The following is a 23253-nucleotide window of genomic DNA, read 5'->3' as shown; positions in this document are numbered from 1 at the left end:
ATATTAAAGTTTTAAGAAAATTATACGTTGCAAGCAGCTAGTGTGGGAATTTCGTCAGTGAGCACTCATCAAACAAAGGGTTAGTCCACACAGCTAAGTCTGATATAACACGCTTTGCCGTTTTATTTTTCATTAATTACGATAACTTTGCTTGGAGTGCTAATAATATTTATTTACTATGTATTATTATCATTATTTTAATTTTAATACTTTTTTCTGTATTTGAGGTTTGAATTAGGTCTCATTCAGAAATATTATCATTTGATTGGAATGAAATATTCAATATGAAATATCGTGAAAAACTTCAATAATAAATACACTTCGCCAATAAATTAACGGACCACTAAAAATCAGGCAAAAGTTTTCCTTAAATACTATTTGTCCGATTTGAAAGTTTTTTTTTAATGGCAAGACATATTATTCTGAATCTTAGTTTGTGAACAGTATGAGCATAAAAATCTCTATTTTATAAATACCGGGTCTCGCAATTATAGCCTGTTTGTTTTTTCATAATATTAGTAACAATCTGTAAAGTGTAACAGTTACCTGATCAAGTTGGAAAAGAATTTACACTGTAGCCTTATTTTTTTTTAACATTTTCATTTTTAATCATTTTTTGATCTTCGATTTTATAGCATAACATGATTTTATGGAAAATGAAGATCCAAATTTAAAAACGAAAAAACGAAACACAATAAAAAGAAAAAAGTTAAACGAAAGTGCCAGTAGCGAGTATTTCCATCTCTGGTACGAATAACTTCTTGGCAACGATGGTTCATACTTGAAATAAGAGACTTTATGCCATTTTGGTCCAGGTCTTCTTAAATTGCAATCAGTATCTGGCGTATGTCTTCCAAAGTTTTCAAGTTACGTGTCTCTTGTAATCTTTACCCAGGAATATCCCAGAGATTCTATATAGGATTTAAATCCGGGCTTCGAGCTTGCCATTCCCTGGTAATGATACCGACTGCCTCTAAATAATTTATCACAATTCGAGCGACGTAAGGCCTGGCATCATCTTGCATCAACAAAAATCCTTGTTTCCCATTAAAGATCACAAATTATGTGCGATCAGTCAAAGAAATAAAACGGTTGTGTGTGACCAACATGAAATCTTTCACCAATTGTCTAGTAACTCCAACCTACTTCGAACAATGTGTTTTGAGCACATTTTCGCGTGTAATATTTCTTGTTTCCCGTTGCATATTCAATAATAAAAGAGTTTGCAAAAAATCCTACACTGACACTAAGCATTTGCATTTGACAATTACTGGTACTCTTTGTTTTTCCATAGCCTGCTACTAAGTCTTGATGTCTAGATACAAATTTCTACTTCCGTGCTGATAATTTTAATTAAATTCAATGAAATCATGTCATGCTATAAAACGATGTTTCTCGAGTAATAAGAAAGATAATGAAGTGCACCAAAAAAGAAAATGTTGAAAAACGATGAGGCTAAAGTGTAATTTCTATTCCAACAATAATGTAACTGTTACACTCTAGATATTGTTACAAATTTTGTGAAAAGAGCAGGCTATAGTTGCAAAACACGCTATTTGTAAAATAGATGTTTTTATGTGCATACGGTTTACAGATTCGCGTTCAGGAGAAAATTAAAAAAAAAAAAAAATTCCAAATCGGAGAAGTAGTTTTGACGAAAATGTATCTTAAACACTAATTTTTAGTGGTGCGTTAATTCATTGGCGAAGTGTAGAATGTAGATGTTTCTAATTAAATAATTTCGGGTAATTTTTCATAACTATTTATTGAATTAATGCAAATAGCGTATTCTAGGGTATTTCCGTTGTGAAGGTTATAACAGAATCTGAAGAAAACATTATATATCTGAACTATACAGGTGGTCCATATAAAACAGTCCAGGTTAATTTTAATTTGTAAGGAAACATCTTGTGACTAAAATTCGTGGCTGTATAATCATTTCCAAGCATTGTAGTGATCCCCTCAAGTATCTCAAATGACAATAGGGTTAAAGTGACAATAGTTTTGTTAGTATTATTTATAGTATGCTAACAAAATTTCGTTTGGCGTTCGTTTTAAAATCGATATTAACATTGAGACGTTGATATTATTTATTGAAAAAAATATTATTGTCGCTGAAATAATAGGCGGTGGACAGGGCTGCACGATATACAGTCCTTGATACATACCGCAAGAAATAGAGAAGCGATGGAAAATGTTATCGCAAACATCCATTAGTGGATATGCATTGGAAGAAGAAGAAATAATATAGAAATATACCATTATTGAAAATCAAAATTGTTTATAACAATCTCATTGTAATTTTATTACATTATGTAACAAAAATTTGAAGCAAATATAAACATGTTCCTCGAATAAATTCTACAAGAAAAATAAAAACAAAAAAATATATAAAAAAAAAATCCCTTGGATAAGAGAAAAAGTTCATTTAAATCTCAGAATTTTTTATGAATGAATTGCAAGAAAAGTAGCATTGGAAAGGCTCTTTCCATGCAATCAAGTCTTAAAAAATTCTGCGATTTAAAATTTTTTTTATTCAGAATATTTTTCCGTTTTTATTTTTCTTGTAATGTTTATTTGATTTATGTTCAAGAAGTTTTACAAATTCTTGTTACAGAATGTGTGACAAAGCATTTGTCACCATTCTTATTAAGCATTTTGATATTTCAATATTAGTACATTTCTATATTTTTTTAAGTTTATTTTTTTAAAAAACAATATCAACGTTTCAATGTTAACACCGATGTTTAAGGAGCGTCGATGTTTTACAATCGATGCCTATTTGGTATTCATGGCCCCTAATAATACTTGAGCTATCGATAGAATTGTGTTTCTGAATATTTGAGAAGTTCAATTCGGTTTATATATTCTAAATAAGACTATCGCTGATAACATTGTAAATATTGAAATAATATGAACCACTGTCATGTAAGTGTTTCGAGTATGGGTAATAGCAATCTTAAGCATATTTCTTTGAAATGAAGACAATTATATGATCATCTCTGATTGTATAATTTCACAAAGAAAATCCAGAAACCAGTGCATTTTGAGATTCCCATATGTTGGAGGTTACCGCTTCGATTAAAGATATGATCGTACATCCGAGTTTGCAATCACAAAACTTATGAAATTATCCGGCTGGACTATTTTATAAGGGCTACCCTGTATATCTCAAACTTGGAAGACCTCACCTAACTATCGACATTATACTACTATTTTGTATTTTCTTTGTGTCTGTGGAAATACTACACACGTTTTTACCGAATATCGAAAATGTTAAACTAACTAATTCTGATGACCAATTCAACATCATGATCGTTAAATTCTTTATAGAATTACCTGTTTTGTAGTAAACGCTAAACATTTTCCCCAAATTTGTTCACATGTCATCAAGTACACCTCATAAATCATTCATACTGTTTGAACTCACCTTTTGTTTCAAGTTGCTTGAAATATAATTTTCTAATCACCTGTTGAAATTCCGATGCACGATACTGAAACGTTTTTCTTTCTTAGTATCTGAAAGGCCGGCTTCCCAAATGTCCTATCTGGATCAATTCTTGAAGGAGAACAGTTCATCACAATTGCAGAACCAACAAAATTATGACAATGTACCGCCTGTTCCTTCGCTTCTTTATCAAGGAGGCTCGATAGAATCGGAGGAGGGAGACATAGAGGATAACAGAGCGTTGAGTTTGACAAGTTCTAAAAGCAATCTCTCCGAAGCCAGTATGGTATGTTTTTTAAAAATTATATAAGTATAGTAAAGGGTTTTTTTTTGATAAAAGAAAAGTTATGTTTTCGCATGTTAAAAAACCGGCAATGAACATATATGAAAAATGAAGATAATAATAATAATCTTTATTGTTGACCCTTAAACAGCAAAAACATTACTGGCACCAGGGCCTAACAATTATATTATTATTTGAAACCAGAAAACAACAACAGAAATAATATTTTAAACTTAACTAAAATAACAAAAATAAAATCTATTCTAGTCTGATAACTTCTTCCAATCTCTGATGCTAACCAAATCTGAAGGGGCGGAGTTAAATACATTTATCCTTCTGTAGATCGGGTAATTCTGTGTTTTATTTGTCCTCCTAAGGTCGTTTCAAAGTGTCTCTCTTTGTCTTGTCAAGTGGCTATGATATTGCAGTGTCTGCTTCAATTTTATTCGACTTTAATTCATTGCTCCTTATGCCATATATTAATTTTATCTGTTCTAATTTTCTCACTTTCATTATGTCAAGAATTTTTGTTTTTTCATATACATGTTTTGTTGGAGTATTATGTTCTATATTGAAGATACTTTTAACTGCTTTATTCTGGGTTCTCTGTAGCTTATTAATTACATAAGTGGGTGCGTTTCTCCAGCAGGGTATTAAATATTTGATATACGGTTTTATGAAACCATTATACAACAGATATTCACTTCGAATATCGAGTAAGTGAGAACATCTCCTTATAGCACCTATCAAGGGAGAGATCCTTGATATCACAGTAGTTACATTACTACTCCACGTTAATTTATTATCCAGTACTAATCCTAGGTATTTATATTCTTGTAACTTCTTTCAATTTTATGTTATTTATTGTTATTTCTATATCACAGGACTTTTTGTTTTTTTGTTTCATTACCATGTAGACAGTCTTATCGGTATTTATACTTGGTCTATTTTGACACAGCCATTCATAGTTTTTTGCTTATCACAGTTAATATCATGCTTTAAATTTTCGGAATAAGCATCTGATAGGAGCAACACAGTGTCATCAGCATACACAAGATATTTAGAATTCAAATTTAGGAATCTTAAGCTGTGAGCATAGAGAAGATACATGATTGGTTCCAATACAGATCCTTGGGCCACCCCTACCCTCAACACTCTCTTGTGACTTCCATAACCATCCAGTACAGTATACTGCATCGATATAGAATAGAGAGGAGACATCACGTGACTTAAAGCGGTACCACGTCGCCATTTTGGATGTAGATCTCGGTCAACTTTTGACCAATAACATTTCATAGTAGTGAACAGATCCGTATTCACAATTTTTGCATATCTGCATATCCATCTTCACCATACTCTAAATATATTAAAATTTATATGGCAGGATATGTTGTATATTATTTGAAACCAAACATTGTGAACAATGCTTAAATTGCTTAAAAAGTGATGAACACGGTTTATTTTTGTATTCCTTCGTGAAAGTTTACTTAATCCGATCCTGATCTTTCTCCAATTTTAGTAATAGAATTAGTCCCGCCTACTGGTCACTTTTTTTCTAGCACGATAACAGCTCATAGCGTCTCCTCATATTCTATCTCGATGGTATACTGTATTCTACCCATTGAGTATGTCTTCAGCAGGCTCTGGCACACTCCACGGAAGCCCATTTTGTCAAGCTTTTCCAACAGCAGTTGTATGTCAACAGTGTCAAACGCCTTTTTGAGGTCTATAAACACAATAGCAACATATTTGTTCTGGTTCATTTCCTTTAGCACATGTTCGAACAGGTATAATGTAGCTTGTTAAAGTATTACTTTTTTCTGGAAGCCATACTGATTCTCGTCAAATTTGATCGTTTCTTGGATAAAGTCCATCATTCTTGTTTTGATTAACTTTTCAACTATTTTAGAGAAACTCGAAAGTATTAATATAGGCCTGTAGTTATTTAAATCACATCTTTTTTCCTTTTTCCATACTGGTACCACCTTGGCAATTTTTAGTTCTTCAGGAAATGTACCATTTGTTAAAATTCTGTTGATCATGGCCAGCATTTTATCGCCTATTATTTCAAAAAGCTCAACTACGTCTTTTTTTTATGTTGTCATATCTAGGTGTAGAATCCCTCAGTTTGACCACTGTGTTATGAAGTTCCGTCATTTCTAAGACTTTAAGAATATACTTTTAGGATTATATTCTTCCTTTTCAATTCTACTAAAAATTGGTATCTTCGATGCCAATTCAAGACCTACTACGGTGAAATGTTTATTAAACTCCTCAACTATATCTGCATTATCAGTTGATATCTTTCCATTGAGGCTTTCAACCTTTTCAGGCACATAATATCTAGTCCTCTGTCTTCATACTTTTCCTGAGCGTGAGACAGGCCCTTGGAATTCCACAAGGAAATCTTCGTGGCCAATGATGATCGTTCCACAGGATTTTTCTAGATTACGTAAACGATACAATCTGAGAGATTGTTTTTTTATATAAGTCAATATCAAATGTTTGTAATTAGTTTATGTCATATATTTATCCAAAATCAACGTTTGATTTATTTTCAAATTTCAACGTTTTAGAATAAATTGCTTTATCTTCATTTATTTCCTTGATAACTAATATTTTAGGTCATATAAAATCATCCTTACAATAAAATGAATTTCAAACGTCCAAACGAATACATAGATAGCTTGCAGGTTCATTTCAGATAATATACGAAAGTTTATGCATAAATACCTGAAATTTTTTTAAAATTCATTGCTCTATTTACTGGAGAAAATGAAGGTGAAAATAATTTGTTTCAGCATGAAAATCAGTCTCCCATGAAACACAAGGCCCATCAGTTTTTGGTTAGAACGTTCTCCAGTCCAACAAAATGTAGCCATTGCACTTCTTTGATGGTTGGTTTAATGAGGCAAGGGATGGTGTGCGAAATATGTGGTTTCACTTGTCACACTTCTTGCTGTGCTCACGTGCCAGCTGTGTGTCCTGTTCCTTCAGATCAAAGTAAGTTTTTTATATTATTTCTGTCTGTCGCTCTACCCAAAGGTGCTTTGTTCAGGAATAAGAAATCTTTAAGATTATTTCATATTATTTTGATGTCTAGGAGTTAGTTTTATTTATAAATATTGGTTTGTGTTTTCAGTGTTGACTACTTAAAAAAAACAGCAACTTGTGCACAACTTGTATTAATATTCATATTGATTGCTGCTTTTCGATTATATTACGTTGAATTTTCATAATTGTCGCCAAAGAATAAGGAGGATAATATTAAATTTCAATTGAAATTAAGTTATATTGATTTTTGAAATTCTATATTTTCCTTGCAAATTTAATAATTATTCTTCTTCTTCCTCCTAATGCTTCAGGATATTCAAATCCATTATGTTGCTTTCGTCGTTTATTTCCGAAGATTTGGCCAGGTACGTCTGCAGAATAATTATTTGATTTTTTCGGGTTTAACCTGACGGAATTTGTCATGGGATTATTGATGAAAAGCAAAATAAATTATACAGGCTGAATCTTAAAGTTGTACATTGAATTCAACTCTAGATCAAATCTTCATTCATCATTTTTTTTTTAGATTCGGCTCAGGTGGAAAGATTTAAAAAAAAAGTTTTTTTTTACATGCTCATTCAGAATGAAATTAATTAAAGTGAGTTTCCTCTAACATAATTATTCCAATTATATATATTTTTTTCTACTTCTGGTTTTCAAGGTTCCCAATGGTTCCAAGGTATATCCTTACCGATCTGAAATTGTAAAAAATTAGCATAAAGAAGGCAATTAGAGATGATTTAGTCATTTTTCGAATGCTAAATCAATTTATAACACGAAATTATTCCTTATCGTTTCCAGCAGAACAATTTTCAAAATATTCAAGATTGAATGATATAAAATCAGTGATTCGACTAAATACACTACAATTTTACACCCCTGAGCTCAGAAAAGCAATGGCAATGTTGATGCTTTTTTTTTGTATGATCAATCTCATAGGTAATCTATTCTTTACGAGGAACATGCAAAATAAGATTTTTTCGACGACTGGTACAAAATTAATGATTTTGAATTGAAAATGCATTCTTTCTGTACATCATTTCATATGAAATCATTTTTCAAAAATACCCATACTAACATCTAAAAATCTACAATGTTCATCCAAATAAATAACATAAATCAAAGAACTTCTATGATCGCAACGATTTATTTCTGTGTTATCTTAAAGGACAGGAATGCATTAGCTCATTGTAAAACCATTAAATGCTTGTAACTTTCTACTTGAGCCGAATCTAGTATATGGTGAATGAAAAAAGAGTTTCATTTAATGAGAGGAATCTGTAGTTAAATTTAATGTACAACTTCAATACACACCCTGTATATTTACCAAAGTGGTATAGGCCAAAGTGTCCTTCTTAATTTGAGATATGCCACATCAAGGAGATAAAAAATTGTGTTGGTTGAATTTTTTACATTTCAAGGGAAAAAGTTCGATTGAATTTCTTGCACTACTCAAGCGTCAAAATAGGCCTGAAGGCGTATACGCATTTTAAGCACAAAAGGGGGTCAACAACTCAATTGAGTTATGAGAAAATTGAAGATTGATTTACTATGGATAATTAATTTTTCCATCAAATTATACATTGAAATGTTCATACAATCGTAAATAAATTTAAGTTAAAATTGTTTGAAATTCTATTTACTTGGAACTGGCGTATTTGGTGTTTGTGTCTGATATAAAGGGTTTTTTTTTAGAGCTATAGAACTTTAAATTGCAATGAAACAACGATGGATTATTCGATTGTCATGAATTTAATTTATCGGCAAGATAATCTTGTGGCATTACATTTTAAATATGATTTCTGGCATATGACCTCCACGGCTGGCTCGGATGTAGTCCAATCTGGACGTCCAATTTTCGATGATTTTTTCCAACATTTGTGGCCGTATATCGGCAATAACACGGCGAATGTTGTCTTCCAAATGGTAAAGGGTTTGTGGCTTATCCGCATAGACCAATGACTTTACATAGCCCCACAGAAAGTAGTCTAGCGGTGTTAAATCACAAGATCTTGGAGGTCAATTCACAGGTCCAAAACGTGAAATTAGGCGGTCACCAAACGTGTCTTTCAATAAATCGATTGTGGCGCGAGCTGTGTGATATGTTGCGCCGTCTTGTTGGAACCACAGCTCCAGGACATCATGGTTGTTCAGTTCAGGAATGAAAAAGTTAGTAATCATGGCTCTATACCGATCACTATTGACTGTAACGTTCTGGCCATCATCGTTTTTGAAGAAGTACGGACCAATGATTCCACCAGCCCATAAAGCGCACCAAACAGTCAGTTTTTCTGGATGTAACGGTGTTTCGACATACACTCGAGGATTAGCTTCACTCCAAATGCGGCAGTTTTGTTTGTTAACGTAGCCATTCAACCAGAAGTGCGCTTCATCGCCTAAACAAAATAAAATGGACGTAGTGCGCGATACGTATTCCGCACAGAACCATTATTTTCGAAATAAAATTGCACAATTGTAAGCGTTGTTCAGGCGTGAGTCTATTCATGATGAATTGCCAAACCAAACTGAGAATAAATCACTTGACAGCTGTTAAATCGGTCTCCATCTTGAACTGTAATGTCAACTTAAAGTTATATACCTCGAAAAAAAACACCCTTTAGATACGCACTTCAAATTATTTCCCTACATTTCGTACGTTCAAATATCACATTCATGTCATTTCAACACCCCCAATATAAAGGAAATGATTTATAATGAATTTTTGTTACAGCCAAAAGACCACTAGGGATCGATCCCACAAGGGGTATAGGAACAGCATACGAGGGCTATGTAAAAGTACCTAAACAGGGTGGAGTAAAAAAAGGTGAAAATTCCTACTGCAAATTATGTTTCGATAAATACTAACGTTGGTATAATTTACAGGTTGGGTACGTCAATTCGTCGTTGTTTGTGATTTCAAGTTATTTCTTTACGACATATCAGCAGATCGTAATGCCTTACCAAGTGTTCATGTTGCTCAAGTATTAAATATGAGAGACCCCCAATTTAGTGTTAGTGGTGTGAAAGATTCGGACGTAATCCATGCTAATAAAAAAGACATACCATGTATATTTAAGGTATGTTGTTCTTTGGCCGTTAACTTTTTTTTTTTTTACTTATGTCGATATTCTTTCAGGTGACTACCTCTCTTATGGAGCCCCCAGGACCAAGGAATGCTACATTGATGTTGGCCGATTCAGAAGCGGAAAAGAGCAAATGGGTTGTTGCCCTTTCTGAACTACACCGCATCATGAAACGAAATAGCCTTCCTAACACAACTGTATTTTTAGCCAGGGAACTTGTTGACAATACTCAAACGATCCTTAGAAATGTGCTAAGTGCAAGCATTATAGACCCAGATCGTTTAGTTTTAGGAACCGAGGATGGGATGTTTTGTCTCGATTTAGACAGGTAATTGATTAGTGATTTATAACCTACAATATTATAGTGAATTAGAAAAAAAATATTCATCTACTACACCTTTATTGAATTGAAGCAACGATATTCTATCACTAATTTTCTCAGGAGAGGTGTAAACAAAACTAAAATTCGTTAAAAACTAGTGTGTAACTTTTGAAACTCAAACTTTGAAAAGATATTGAATGTTATTTCAGAGAATAGTGCAATAATCAAAACATCTTTCAATAACAAAGTGAGGATGGTCAGTTGCGGCTTGCGCTAGAGCAGCGGTTTGAATATTTGTACCTCTCCAACCGTATGATGGGTTACGACAATTTTACTCGTATTTCATTGTATGGAAGGAGTTTATTTGCGAAGATGAATGACACAAATAATTTTCTCTGTGAAAATGAGTTCTTTGGTTCTTTTTTTTCATATGTATATTGGTTTATAGTGTTTGTCTTCGCTGTCCGACCTCTAGACCTGTTCTCCATTTTAAGCGATCCCGACAACCTTCATCTGTGAACTGTCTGTTATGCAGATGTTTTGATTGTTGCACTATTCCACTGAACCATGAGTATGTGTAAGAATGATTCTCGCGAATTATGGTGAAAATCGCATATCATATGTGACCCAGTATGAGGGATTTTGTTTCATAATCTACACTGCGCAAAAAAATTAACCCACATTATGGAAATCTCAAATTTATTCTACAACTGAAGGTGTTCTCAATGATAATTATTTTTATCAGAATTATGCATGCATATGTTATCCACTTTCAACATTTTTCTTCAATACAGATGTTTTTTCCCAGCAGGAATAAAAGAAGATGAGACTATCAGATTTTGAATGTATTGGCTCCATTCTGAAATCAGTTGTTCTCGATCAATTTTAGTGATCAATAGTTTTTCTTTCGTTTGCTTATCTACACTCGATCGCTATGCAACGCGAAACACGCAATTTGACCCAAGAGGAATGTGCCCAAGCGGTAGTTTTACGAGAAGAAGGGTGGACATACACAAGAATTGCAGAAAGGTTTGGAGTTTCCCATACAAGTGTGTCCAGAATGTTGCAGCGATTCAGGGAGACAGGTATAAATTTCCGAAGACCAGGAAAGGTAGACCACGGGTAATAACTGCCATTCAAGAACGTTACTTGAGAGTTTCATCATTGAGACAACGGTTTGCAACCGCTCGCCTCCTTCAAAATCAGCTTGAGCAAACTCATGGGGTGCAAATTAGCACTCAGACAATAAGAAATCGCCTCAGAGAATATGATTCAAGGCCTCGTGTCGCGGCAAGAGGCCCAGCTCTTACCCCAGCCCATCGAAGGGCGCGTTTGGATTTTGCGAAAGATCATATCCATTGGGAAGAGGCTGATTGGGAAAGAGTTCTCTTCACAGATGAGTCCAGATTCTGCCTCTACCATTGTGATCGACGATACAGACGTCCACATGAGAGATATGCTCAGTGCAATTTCCTGAATACTACTGGTTTCGGGGGAGGATTGATTATGGTATGGGGTGGAATATCTTTGACTGCTCGCACAGACCTAGTGGTCGTTGATAATGGAGCTATGAATGCTTATAGGTAAATAAGGAACATTCTTGAAGAGCATGTAGTGCCATTTGCCCCATACATTGGTGAAAATTTCATTTTTATGGACGATAATGCCAGACCCCATCGTGCGCGCATCGTTCAGGAGTACCTTGAAGAGGTTGAAGTCTCTTGAATGGAATGGCCAGCAAGAAGTCCAGATCTCAATCCGATTGAGCAGGTTTGGGACAACCTCAATAGAAGGCTGAGAAGTTCAGAAAATCATCCAGCTACTCTTAATGACTTAGGAATCCAACTCAGAGTAATCTGGGAAGGATTAGATCACAACATTTTAAGATCACTCATTTTGAGTATGAACCGTCGTTGCCGAGCTGTAATTAACGCAAGGGGTGGAAACTGGAAATACCAAGTATTAAATCACTTCTCAGCATTCCAGTATTTTGAAAATTGTCTTGTTTCGTTCAAAACCTTCCCGAGAGGACATAAAAATTATGTTATAAAGTCAATGTAGACTTAACTTTCATTAAAATTGAGATTTTCAGAATGTGCGTTAATTTTTTTGCGCAGTGTAGAATCTTATAGTCTAAATTTGTCTTCTGTCAACTGTACGTTTTTTGCAGGACGGAGATTGCTCGAGTGGGCGAGGCGAAAAAGATATTCCAACTGGAATATATCAGTGAGGAACATTTGTTGGTTGTAGTTAGTGGTAAACAACGATATGTTCGCTTGGTGCCTATACGAGCTCTTGATGGTGACGAAACAGAGTGGATTAAAGTGGCAGAAAGTAAAGGCTGTGCAGTTTTAACTGTTGGACCCATCTTAAGAGCACCATTAACGTTTTGTTTATGCGTAGCTGTAAAGAAACAAGTATGTATTAACCGCTTATTCAACTATGCCTTTTTCGTACATGTTTTGACGTACATGCCTTTTTCGTACATTTTTATGTCTATTGCTGGGTTAAATTTCTCGCAGATGTCTGGCATTTTTCACACTGTGCCTTTTTTGACTTTTGGTTTTGAAAGTTTGACATTTTCCACAAATTATTTTTTGTAGTTTCAAGTGAGCTCTGCAATAAGCTATTACCTACCATTCCAAATGAAAAAGTCTTAATTTTTCCACATGACATCGTAGCAAATATTTAATCTGTGGGTCTTTTTAACAGATTCGCATTTAACCGATGGAATTTCACAAAAATATTGTTTTCTCTAAAACGGGGCATTATACGAGAAAATGCAAAGAAAATTTTTATTTTTTAAAATGGTTGAATATTCATCAATGTGCGTTCAACTTACTTTTAAGAGTTGGGTTCTTCAAATTTCTAGTATTTTCATGGAATGTAATGTTCATAATGAAAAAACTGGAAGAAGTGGATGGAATTTTGTGCTTGGAGGAGATTCATCATATAAATGAAATTCCAAAAATTATTTCCTTTGATAATACCATTTGAGAGATATAACTGAAAATTATATTGCATTACGGATTTTCAACTGAGCCGAATCAGAATAATGGTAAAATAAAAAAGTGTATCTTTTGACCTTAGGAATCTTCTGTTAAAACATATGTACCGGGTTTTTCACCATAATTTGACCCCCCCTTTAACTTTGTTACAAAAAGAGATACAAAAAAATGTTTTCTACAAAAGTTTCACGAAATCGACTAAAGTTTTTTAAAATGATTTCACAAAACGAAATATATACAGAGTGGGCAACATATTGATAGCAACTTCATTTTTTCAAATGGAACACCCTGTATATTTTTCTAAATTTGACTAGCTCTTTTTCCCCTGATTTCAAATATATAACATATGTTTGGCCTATCTCTCTTATTCTGAGTACCACAGAGTTTCAAATTTTAAGAACCACCTGGCATGCTCAGTAATCAGTTTTCAAGTGGTAGGCTGTGATACCTCAAAATGTTCTGTTTTGAGTTATCTCGTTGGCAACGATATGACATAGTGTCAAATTGCAAACGAGATAACTAAAAAAAGAACATTTCGAGTTATCGCAGCCTACGACTTGAAAACTGCCAGCTTGCATACCAGGTGGTTCTTAAAATTTGAAACTCTGTGGTACTCAGAATAAGAAAGATAGGCCAAACATATGTTATATATTTGAAATCCGGGGAAAAAGAGCAGTCAAATATAGAAAAATATACAGGGTGTTCCATTTGAAAAAATGAAGTTGCTATCAATATGTTGCCCACTCTGTCGTTTTGTGAAATCATTTTAAAAAACTTTAGTCGATTTCGTGAAACTTTTGTAGAAAACATTTTTTTGTATCTCTTTTTGTAACAAAGTTAAAGGGGGGGGCCATATTATGGTGAAAAACCCGGTACAAGTTAAAGTCTTACCCTGTAGAGCTTTTATAGTTTCCCATCAAAGCTACAAACAGCAAGTAGATTTTTTTTTTATTTGATTTTTAAACTTTTGTTTTCAAATTGCAGTCAAATTTGTTTTCTAATTTATTGAAACAAATAAAAATGGTGTTGATGGACCTGGCATTTCGATAAATGTCGTTGAAATGGCCTAGTTCCATGGAAAAAAATAATATGAATTTCCTACTTGACCTGAAGACATGCGCATTACGTTCAATGTCGGCACATAATGTAAAGCTCAGTTATGGCTCAGAAAAAGGCATAGTGGAAATCTGCAAATCTCCTAAGAACTAGTTCATTTAAGGAAGTTTTTCTCGTTTTTCGTTTGTCCAGTAATACTATTAAGAACATTGTATTCTTTGTTATATTTATAATAAGTATTATTATGAGTATTTTTAATTGAGAATCTTTTTTTCTAGCAAAATTCTTCCTCAATTTTAATTTACGAAATTACAAGGACCCGACTGAGACATCAAAGACTGAGAGAAGTAGTTCTACCCGTGTCCATCCAGTCCTTACAACTGTTATCCGACTGTCGATTGTGTGTTGGATCTCCATCTTGTTTCACTGTTTATAACTTGCAAGGAGAACCGCAACTAGTGTGTGAGTAACGAATCTTAAAAGTGACAAGTTTAATCGAAACGCTTGTACAACTGGAATATTTTCTATTTCAGCTCTGTTACATCAAGACAACCCGTTGTATAGTACTTTATTCTGCAGTCCTGTTGAGGCTTTGAGAGTCATTGAGCTTCCTCGGCATGAATATCTTCTTGTTTTTGGAACGCTGGCCGCCTACGTGGATAGGCATGGTAGGAAGTCCAGAGAAAGGGAAATTATGTATCCTGCCGTTCCAACAGCTATAAGTAAGTATTCACTGATCAAATATTGTTAGAAAGCATCCTATACTAGCGTAAAATGATTCAATATAGTTTATTCGGTGAAGAAACATCTATAGATCTACAGATATAAACAATTCACGGAGGAGTGAGCCTGTACGTTATGAAAAACTTAACAAGATATTGGTACCGTGCCACTAACATAATATGAAATACAATTGAACTTTGTTTGCACTAAGTATGAGATCACAAAAGAAAACAATATACCTACACATATATACATATCTACTTATACAGGGTGTTTCATTGGGAAACGGAAATACTTCACAGGTGCATAGGTGGCACCAAGGCGGTTCTGGAGATACGCCATTTATTGGGTCTTACTGTCTTTGTAGCCGAGATACAGGGTGTTTTATGAATTTTGCCCGTTTCTTTTTGAGGGCCATATCAAACGAACCACCCGGTATATTTCCTTCATATTTGGCAAATATGTTCCTAATTGAGATCCCAAACGTATCAGGCAATAACCGCCTTGAAAATCCAGGTCCGGGTTAACCAAAAATTATGAATCGTTTGAATCCTCGAAACAACACCCTGTAAATCGGAATTTTGAAAATCTGTTTAGATATTCGGAAACACCACTAAAAACTAAACTGAGTCGTGTACTTCAAATTTTCGCGCAGACAGTTTTACTGCACAAATTTTCAACGTAAAAGTGAAGTTTTTGATTACTTGGATACCTGAAAGTGGTTTGAAGTGACTTTTAACAATGAATTATCAAAAATATTGAATCCATATTATTTCAACATTACATTGTAATTCATTTTCACATCGATTTTCCTTTTTATGGCTGTATACCATTTCAGTTTTTATTTTTGAGTTACTCTCTCGTCGTTTCTCATTACTGCACAAATTTTCAACGTAAGCGTGAAGTTTTTAAGAATTTGGAAACACTCCGTGTACATCGGAATTTTGAAAATCTGTTTTAATATTCGGAAACACCACTAAAAACTAAACTGAGACGTGTACTTCAAATTTTCGCGCAGACAGTTTTACCGCACAAATTTTCAACATAAAAGTGAAGTTTTTAAGAACATGGATACCGGAAAGTGGTTTAAAGTAACTTTTAGTGATACGATTTAAAATGGTTATAATGACAACAATGTGTAGTAATTTTTGACATTTCTTATGTCATTTGTATTCATTTGGTTATGCCTTTCAATCATGGACAGATACACGCTTAAACAAAGTTTGGAAATTGTTGAATTCTTCAAAATCAGTGCTCATTTGTGAATACAGGGAGAAATTCAAGAAAAATTCAGGGACAAAAATATTCAGAATTGAATTGTAGAAAACATTAAAAGTGAATATTCTTCACGATACCAAAGTACCAGTATGACGAAAAAATTCTCGCACACAAGATAATATATTTAGTAGCAACAACAACATTTTTAATGTTAAGAAGAGATATTAGTTTACTTCAGTATTCTTTGATGAAGCTCATTTTTTGTTGAATGGTTATGTAAGCTAACAGAATTGCAGATTGCAGTGATGAAAACACCATTACATCCAGATAAAGTCACTGTGTGCTATGCTATTCTTGTTGGCGTAGTGATACAGGACAATGTTAAATGAGAAGCTTTTTCCTGTTTAAAGTCGCAAATAAGCATCGCTAGCTTTAAGACTCACAGTATACCTTTATGATGCCAAAGGAGACAAAGCAGGAGGCTGTGTACTAGGGCATCTTTTTACATCAATACAGAATTAACCTCTCACAATGTTGGCTGCTTTAATCGCGTTAAGGGTTCAATAACGTGATTATTTGCAAAAAAAAAAGACGCGGATAAAAAGAGTTTTATCTGAACCTTAAATTTCCAGGTTACAGGGATGGTCATCTACTAGTTTATAGCGAAACCCATATCGATGTGTTCAACTGCGCCACTGGCGATTGGGTCCAGACAGTCAATATTAAGAGAGCTAAGCCTTTGAATGACAGCGGTAGTTTATCCTTGTGTATATTGAACGATTCGCCTCATCTTTTATATCTCTCCAACATACATCAGAGTAAGTTATTTATGACGAGATGAAATATCGGAAACTAACCAAGATTTTTTTTACAGAGGAACTTATTAACTTAGATAATATTGTTACCCTTGATAGAGAGGGCAGAACTGTTCAAAGACCAAGGAGGAGATTCTCATTAAGAGAAGGCAATAAATCTCAAAGGATGTAAGTATCATTAGGTTTACTTAGTTGAAAAAAATATTTTGGAAAGTTGAACGACAAGACATTTTATGTAATAACAGTGGTTCTACCGGAAAATCCGCTTACGTATGTTGAATTCTGACGCTACTTTTGAACATTTAACTACTAACTACTATTTGAGACAAATCCAACAAAATATTCATCTGAAAAATCAGTCCAGCTGTTTACGACTTACAAACGGTGTAACTAATAACTGATTTTATTTTATATCATATAGATTTTCTGGAAATATTATTAGAAAATATTAGTTTCAAGCTTCACAAGACATTTATTTGATTACTGTAAATAATTGAATAAATTTCTATAGGAGTACAGATCGCAGATCCAAGATGATATCGGCTCCTACCAATTTCAATCACATCAGTCACATGGGACCAGGAGAAGGAATCCAACGTCAGAGATTAATAGATCTCACTACTAATCTTGTAGACAATTCCGAACCACTCCAACACGTGAATATTTCTGTCTCACAGCCAAAAGTAAGTTCAACTCAATGAAAAAAGTATTCAAAAAAAGTGAGATTTTTGTAACAACCAAATACTCCTTTCTACTGCTCGAAGTCTTAAAAAATCTGGGCATATTTGCTCGGTCTTGTTGAAATGAAATATGACGTTTTCAGGTTCGTGACATATTGAGTGACGTGTTACATTATAGGTCATTCATTTTTCGTGATGTTCAAGATTCATCTTCATAAACAGTAAATCTAGTTAGAGAGCCCTTGTAACTCTATGCCTTTTCGTGGCTATTTTGATGTTTATTTCCTTGTCTATTTCTGGACTGCATTTCCCAAATGTCCGGCATTACTACACCATGCCTTTTTTGGCGTTTATTTCAGGGTTAATTTCGAGAGTAGCAAATATCGAAATATTTTTATTTACTTATATTATGCATGCATTTTTGGGTGATTAATATCACATTTTCTATGTTAAAAAGTACATTTCACAAAGAAAATCTTGAAATAAAATCAAAAAAGGATTACTTGAAACAGTCTTTCATCACTATCACTATTCGTTCTGTACGAAATAATTATATTAATAAATGTCATATGAAAAAACCTATAGGAAAGCAGTACGAAATATGGTATTATGTAAAGTTTCTATACATATTCTCAATTTCAGAATTTTAAATTGTCACTTTTTCGATAAATGATATTCAATCAAATAACTTTTATAGCTTCTGGTAACAACTATGGACGACAAGTTTACAACTTTTTTCAATTTGATTTTTGAATTTTACAAATTTCAAAAACTGAACTATGAAAGTTTCAGGGGGGTTAAAAAAATATCCGTGAACAAGTTCGCCACATTTATTCAGAAGTAATATAACATCCAACAAAGGGTATGGTCCGCAAATCGTTTGACAGAATTTTGGTGGTTATAAATGGTTGATCTCTTTTAATTTGTAAACAACTATAAATTCTTAATGGCTCTGAAGCTTATTTGTTTCATAATTAAAATAATAAAGTTTTTGAGTGTTAGATGTCATGAAAAATGTTCATAAACAATAATCTGAAAATTAAAATGACAGCTGCCAAGCCAAGAGGGCGTGGTTACCGAACCTAACCAGAATGAAAGTACGGTTGCTCTGGTGACAGATAACTCACCGAAGTTTGAGGAAATAGTCACCGCTTTTTGAGGAATTTAATATACAGGGTGTCCCGTAAAGACCACGTCAAACAGAGGGAGAATGTAGATCAAAGGATAACCCACCTGCTATGACAAAATTCCCATTATTCTTACTCTTACCGTTTTCGAGATTTTTTTTTTTGAAAATAATGAATTTTTGCCACTTTCAATGGTTTTGCCCTTACGGTTGGTACAATTTTACATCTTTCTGGTTAATTTTTTCAGTAGAATATTGCTGAAGAATGATTTTAACGTTTACATTGAAAACATCCTCCGAAAATTTCAAAGGGGGGCTATGAGAAATATTTTTATTGGAAATTTTGGTAGTGGATTATTTTGTTCATGAAGTTTAGCCCATCGTAGTGGAAAAAAATGTACCGAGCTACTGCTGCACATTACACCTGTACCAAGGATGGGTACATGAAGACCTAAATTCTCGGGACTTTTAATATTGGGGCTGCCTAAAAGACAAAGTATACAAAGCAACACCCATATGTGATGAAGCCGAATTGCGGATGCGTTCTCTCAATTCGGCTTCATCACGGATGGGTGTTGCGTATACTTTGTCTTTTAGGCATTCCCAATAATAAAAGTCCATAGGATTTAGGTCAGGTCAACGAGGAGGCCACAAAATTTTACCTTCTCTTCCAATCCACCGGTGGGGATAAGTTCTATTCAAATGTGCGGTAACTTTGAGTCCGTAATGTGCTGGGCAACCATCATGTTGAAACCACAGACTACGTCGCAGCCGCCAGTGGCACATCTTCCAATAAAATGGGCAGCTGGTTGGTTAAAAATTCCAAATAATTGTTTGCGTTCAGTGATGGCGGCAGTTCGATCGAGCCCAAAATTGCACTATTAAATATTTCAGTCCATAAATTGATCTTGAATCGATGTTGTGATCTATCTTCTCTCACCTCGTGTGGATTTATGATATTCCAGCTATGCAAATTGTGGAGATTCATGTACCCATTCTTGGTACAGGAAGACTCGTCGCTCCAAAAAATCTTATTAAAAAAATGTGGATCTGCATGATGTTTTCCAAAATTTGCCGGCAAAATTGAATTTCGTTGAGGTGAATAATTATGCGAGTAATATTTTCGCACGTAAACAATTGCCATTGTTCACTAAGGAATGCAACATCGAAGATTTCTCAACAGAATTGACAAACTTGATTTTGTCAGAATCGTACCCATTTGGATAAAAACAGCCATATCTTTTTTCTTCAAATAACAAATGACTTGTGTGATACCTCTTTGAAATCACTATAAAATAGACAATTTATTGGTGTAATGTGTAGCAGTAGCTCGATAATTTTTTTTCCACTACGATGGGCTTAACTTCATGAACAAAATAATCCACTACCAAAATTTCCAATAAAAATATTTCTCATAGCCCTCCTTTAAAATTTTCGGATGATGTTTTTAATGTAAACGTTAAAATCATTCTTCAGCAATATTTTACAGAAAAAATTAACCAGAAAGATGTAAAATTGTACCAACCGTAAAGGCAAAACTATTGAAAGGGGCAAAAATTCATTATTTTCAAAAAAAAAAAAATATCTCGAAAATGGGAAGACTTTTATAATGGGAATTTTGTCATAGCAGGTGGGTTTTCCTTTGATCTACATTCTCCCTCGGTTTGACGTGGTTTTTACGGGACACCCTGTATACCAATCTACTAACCATAGTAATCAAGGTGGTATACGAACCATACCCAAATAATTGTGTGAGTAGACCTGATATTTCAGGAGGTAAAAGTCGAACAAGTTCGATTGAATTATTAGCCTAACTCAGGCATGCGCATTTCATACATTGACCTTCTGGCTCAGAAATAGTCGCTGAAAAAGACTAGAGGGTTTAGGGAGTTTACCAAAGACCATATAAGTTTGGGACATTATCAGATTCAAACTTACTCATAGGAAAACGTGTTGGGATATTAACGAAATATTTTTCCATTAATTAGCAACCGATCAAGATGGCTCCGTTACCTCCGAAACACTCTGCCGAAAGAAAGCGGCCGGAAATCTCTTATCCGACGCCGATAAGACCTTCGTTTCCAGCATATAATGGCGCAAAAAGATCTGCACCACCAAGACCGCGAGATTTACCGCCAGCCCTACCAAGGCCTTTCGATACTTCTCCCTCACCGGACCCCACCAGCATAGGAAGCATGTCTTCGTTACACGAAATCATCAAAGTAAGTTGATATTCTCTTTTTTTCTCAAGATATACAGTTTAACTCGCTAAAGGTGCCCACTCACGTACCGGCGACATGTCGATTTGCAGATTTTCCTTTCTTGACTATTTACGCTGAGGTGTGATCGTCAGGTCAATATCTTCAGTCTGGATCGAATGTTTGCTTAACACTTGCGATCTAATCTGTAGTCCTAACGTTCTAATATTGGGTAGTTCTATAATGTACTCTACTCTTTCTTGAAAAAAAACATATTTTAGAAAAAAGCTCAAGTTTCAAGGCAAATTATGGTACTCTGCTGTCTAATTTGAACCTAGCATGAAAACGCTCCACTCATAACGTAACATTCAAGTAAACCTCCTTATAACATTTTTAGTCTATACCGAACGAAGAAAATGAACAAAATATACTGAATTCTGATTCATGTTTATCACTAAACTACGAGTAAATGACAAATAACAATTAAATAGGAAAAATTTCATCGAAAAGCCAACACTAATAGCGATAATTCACAGCGACACATTGATTGATGTTTCAAATAACATCATGGTTGATTACTATACATATTTATACATTTGTTTTATTGAAAATATTATTAATCTCAATGTTGAGTTTTTTTAGCATCCTTTCAACATAATATGTTATTCACTAAGACAAGTCGTTATTAGATTTTTCAATATTGTCATCTAGCCTATTCTCTGTCTTGTTGACATTTTTTTTTATTATTTATCTTCTTCATCTTCTTTAGCAGCCCTTCAGAATCCACTCCTGGACATAGGCCTCCTCTCTTTTCTTCCTCTCTTCTCTATCTCTAACTGTTCTATACCAGTTACGACCCGCAGTCTCTCTAATGTCGTCTATCCATCTTCTGGGGGTCGCCCGACGCTTCTTATATGCAGTCTCCACTGCATGATATGTCTTGTCCAACAGGTGTCATCCTGTCGAGCAATGTGTCCTGCCCAAGCCTACTTCATGGCAGCAACTCGTGTTATCACATCCTCCACCTGTGTTCGCCGTCTGATCTCTTCGTTATTATTCATACAGTAGGTCAATTTGAAAACTTAACTTGAATATATAGGTCCCCATGCAAAGCCAGAAAAAATGCAAAAATATATAAACTTAGGTTCATAGCTTTTGGTTGGTTCCAATCAATTTGTATCTTGTAAATCTTGAATGAGAAGAGGTTAAGTGACATCTTGTTTTGTAATTCGATTGCTGTCTTAAAAATGCCATACACTTCCCGTTTTTGTTATTACTTCCGAAAAGTCTAAAAAAAAGGGGATAGAACAGTTACGATAGCAAGAGTTGTAATGAAAGATGAAAATAATGAAAATTTTTTTTACTATAAAAGATTTCCAAAATGTTGTCCATTATTTTGTAAACAAAAATATAATATTTTTTCAAATTACGTTTTGGAAACTTCAACATGAATTTCTAGGCATGCTGTGCTTATTCTTACTTTCAATTCTGTCATCAATTGAATGTCACCAGAGGAAAAATTCTAAAGGTGTCTGGTCTGGAAAGCGTGGGGGACATTCAATCGGGCCCCCTTCTACCACTCAATTTCTCTTAGAAATCAACTTTTGCTATTGTAACTAATCTACTCTTTTTTTATTTTTCGTACTACCAAAAAAGGTCAAGAGTACGGCAAAAAGGCCATTTAATTATCTTAAAAACAAGGTATCACTCAACCCAGTTTATGATTTTAGTTTATCTTTTTTTGAATTTTGTCTGATTTTGCATGAGAGTCGATATATTAAAGGTAGTACCTTTTCAAATTGACTCACTGCATGATATGAAAAAAAATCGGTTCTTTAACGCTTCCTTGCAAAACTTCTGATTGAATTGGATATAAATCTATCAGTTACCCATTGAAAATATTGAATAGAAGTTAGTTATCTTGTAGTTGCGCAAATTTTATTGATATACATTTTTTTTTCAAATAAAATCTATATCAAGCCATTGATGTCATCAAAACGAGATTAAATACCCATCACTGGTAAAATAATTAATATGTCGAAGAAAATGAAATTGCTTAACTTTTATATTATCTTCTGCAGGCATCATATGAACCATACATTTGAGAAGTTAATCAGACTTTAAGCAATCTGTTGCAAGGGTTGAACAAGTTTCAATGTACAATGTTGTTTATTCAAGAAAAACCAAGAGAGGGGACCAATGCGATGCATTTTTAGCTTCTATAGCAAGTTTCTATTTT

The 23253-nt window shown here is 34.1% G+C and overlaps 1 protein-coding gene across 3 annotated transcripts in view; it reads left to right on the top strand.

Moving 5' to 3' along the window:
- LOC123673742 (serine/threonine-protein kinase Genghis Khan) overlaps window positions 1-23253 on the top strand; it is a 50700-nt gene that overhangs the window by 26676 nt on the left and 771 nt on the right. The window contains exons 16-29 of one of the 3 annotated variants that reach the window (XM_045608390.1): window positions 38-79; window positions 3517-3734; window positions 6533-6734; window positions 9517-9609; window positions 9669-9862; window positions 9922-10196; window positions 12361-12607; window positions 14533-14716; window positions 14788-14976; window positions 16828-17013; window positions 17070-17178; window positions 17522-17693; window positions 20805-21038; window positions 23096-23252. In XM_045608390.1, the coding sequence (XP_045464346.1) occupies window positions 38-79; window positions 3517-3734; window positions 6533-6734; window positions 9517-9609; window positions 9669-9862; window positions 9922-10196; window positions 12361-12607; window positions 14533-14716; window positions 14788-14976; window positions 16828-17013; window positions 17070-17178; window positions 17522-17693; window positions 20805-21038; window positions 23096-23119 (2369 nt within the window). In that variant the 3' untranslated portion in view covers window positions 23120-23252. Of the gene's footprint in view, window positions 1-37; window positions 80-3516; window positions 3735-6532; window positions 6735-9516; window positions 9610-9668; window positions 9863-9921; window positions 10197-12360; window positions 12608-14532; window positions 14717-14787; window positions 14977-16827; window positions 17014-17069; window positions 17179-17521; window positions 17694-20804; window positions 21039-23095; window position 23253 lie in introns of those variants that run through there. The other 2 variants (XM_045608388.1, XM_045608389.1) reach the window with 2 other exon arrangements.

This window comes from Harmonia axyridis, chromosome 2, assembly GCF_914767665.1.
Source record: "Harmonia axyridis chromosome 2, icHarAxyr1.1, whole genome shotgun sequence".
Taxonomy (NCBI): Eukaryota; Metazoa; Arthropoda; class Insecta; order Coleoptera; family Coccinellidae; genus Harmonia; species Harmonia axyridis.
This window is presented reverse-complemented; position numbering and strand designations above follow the sequence as displayed.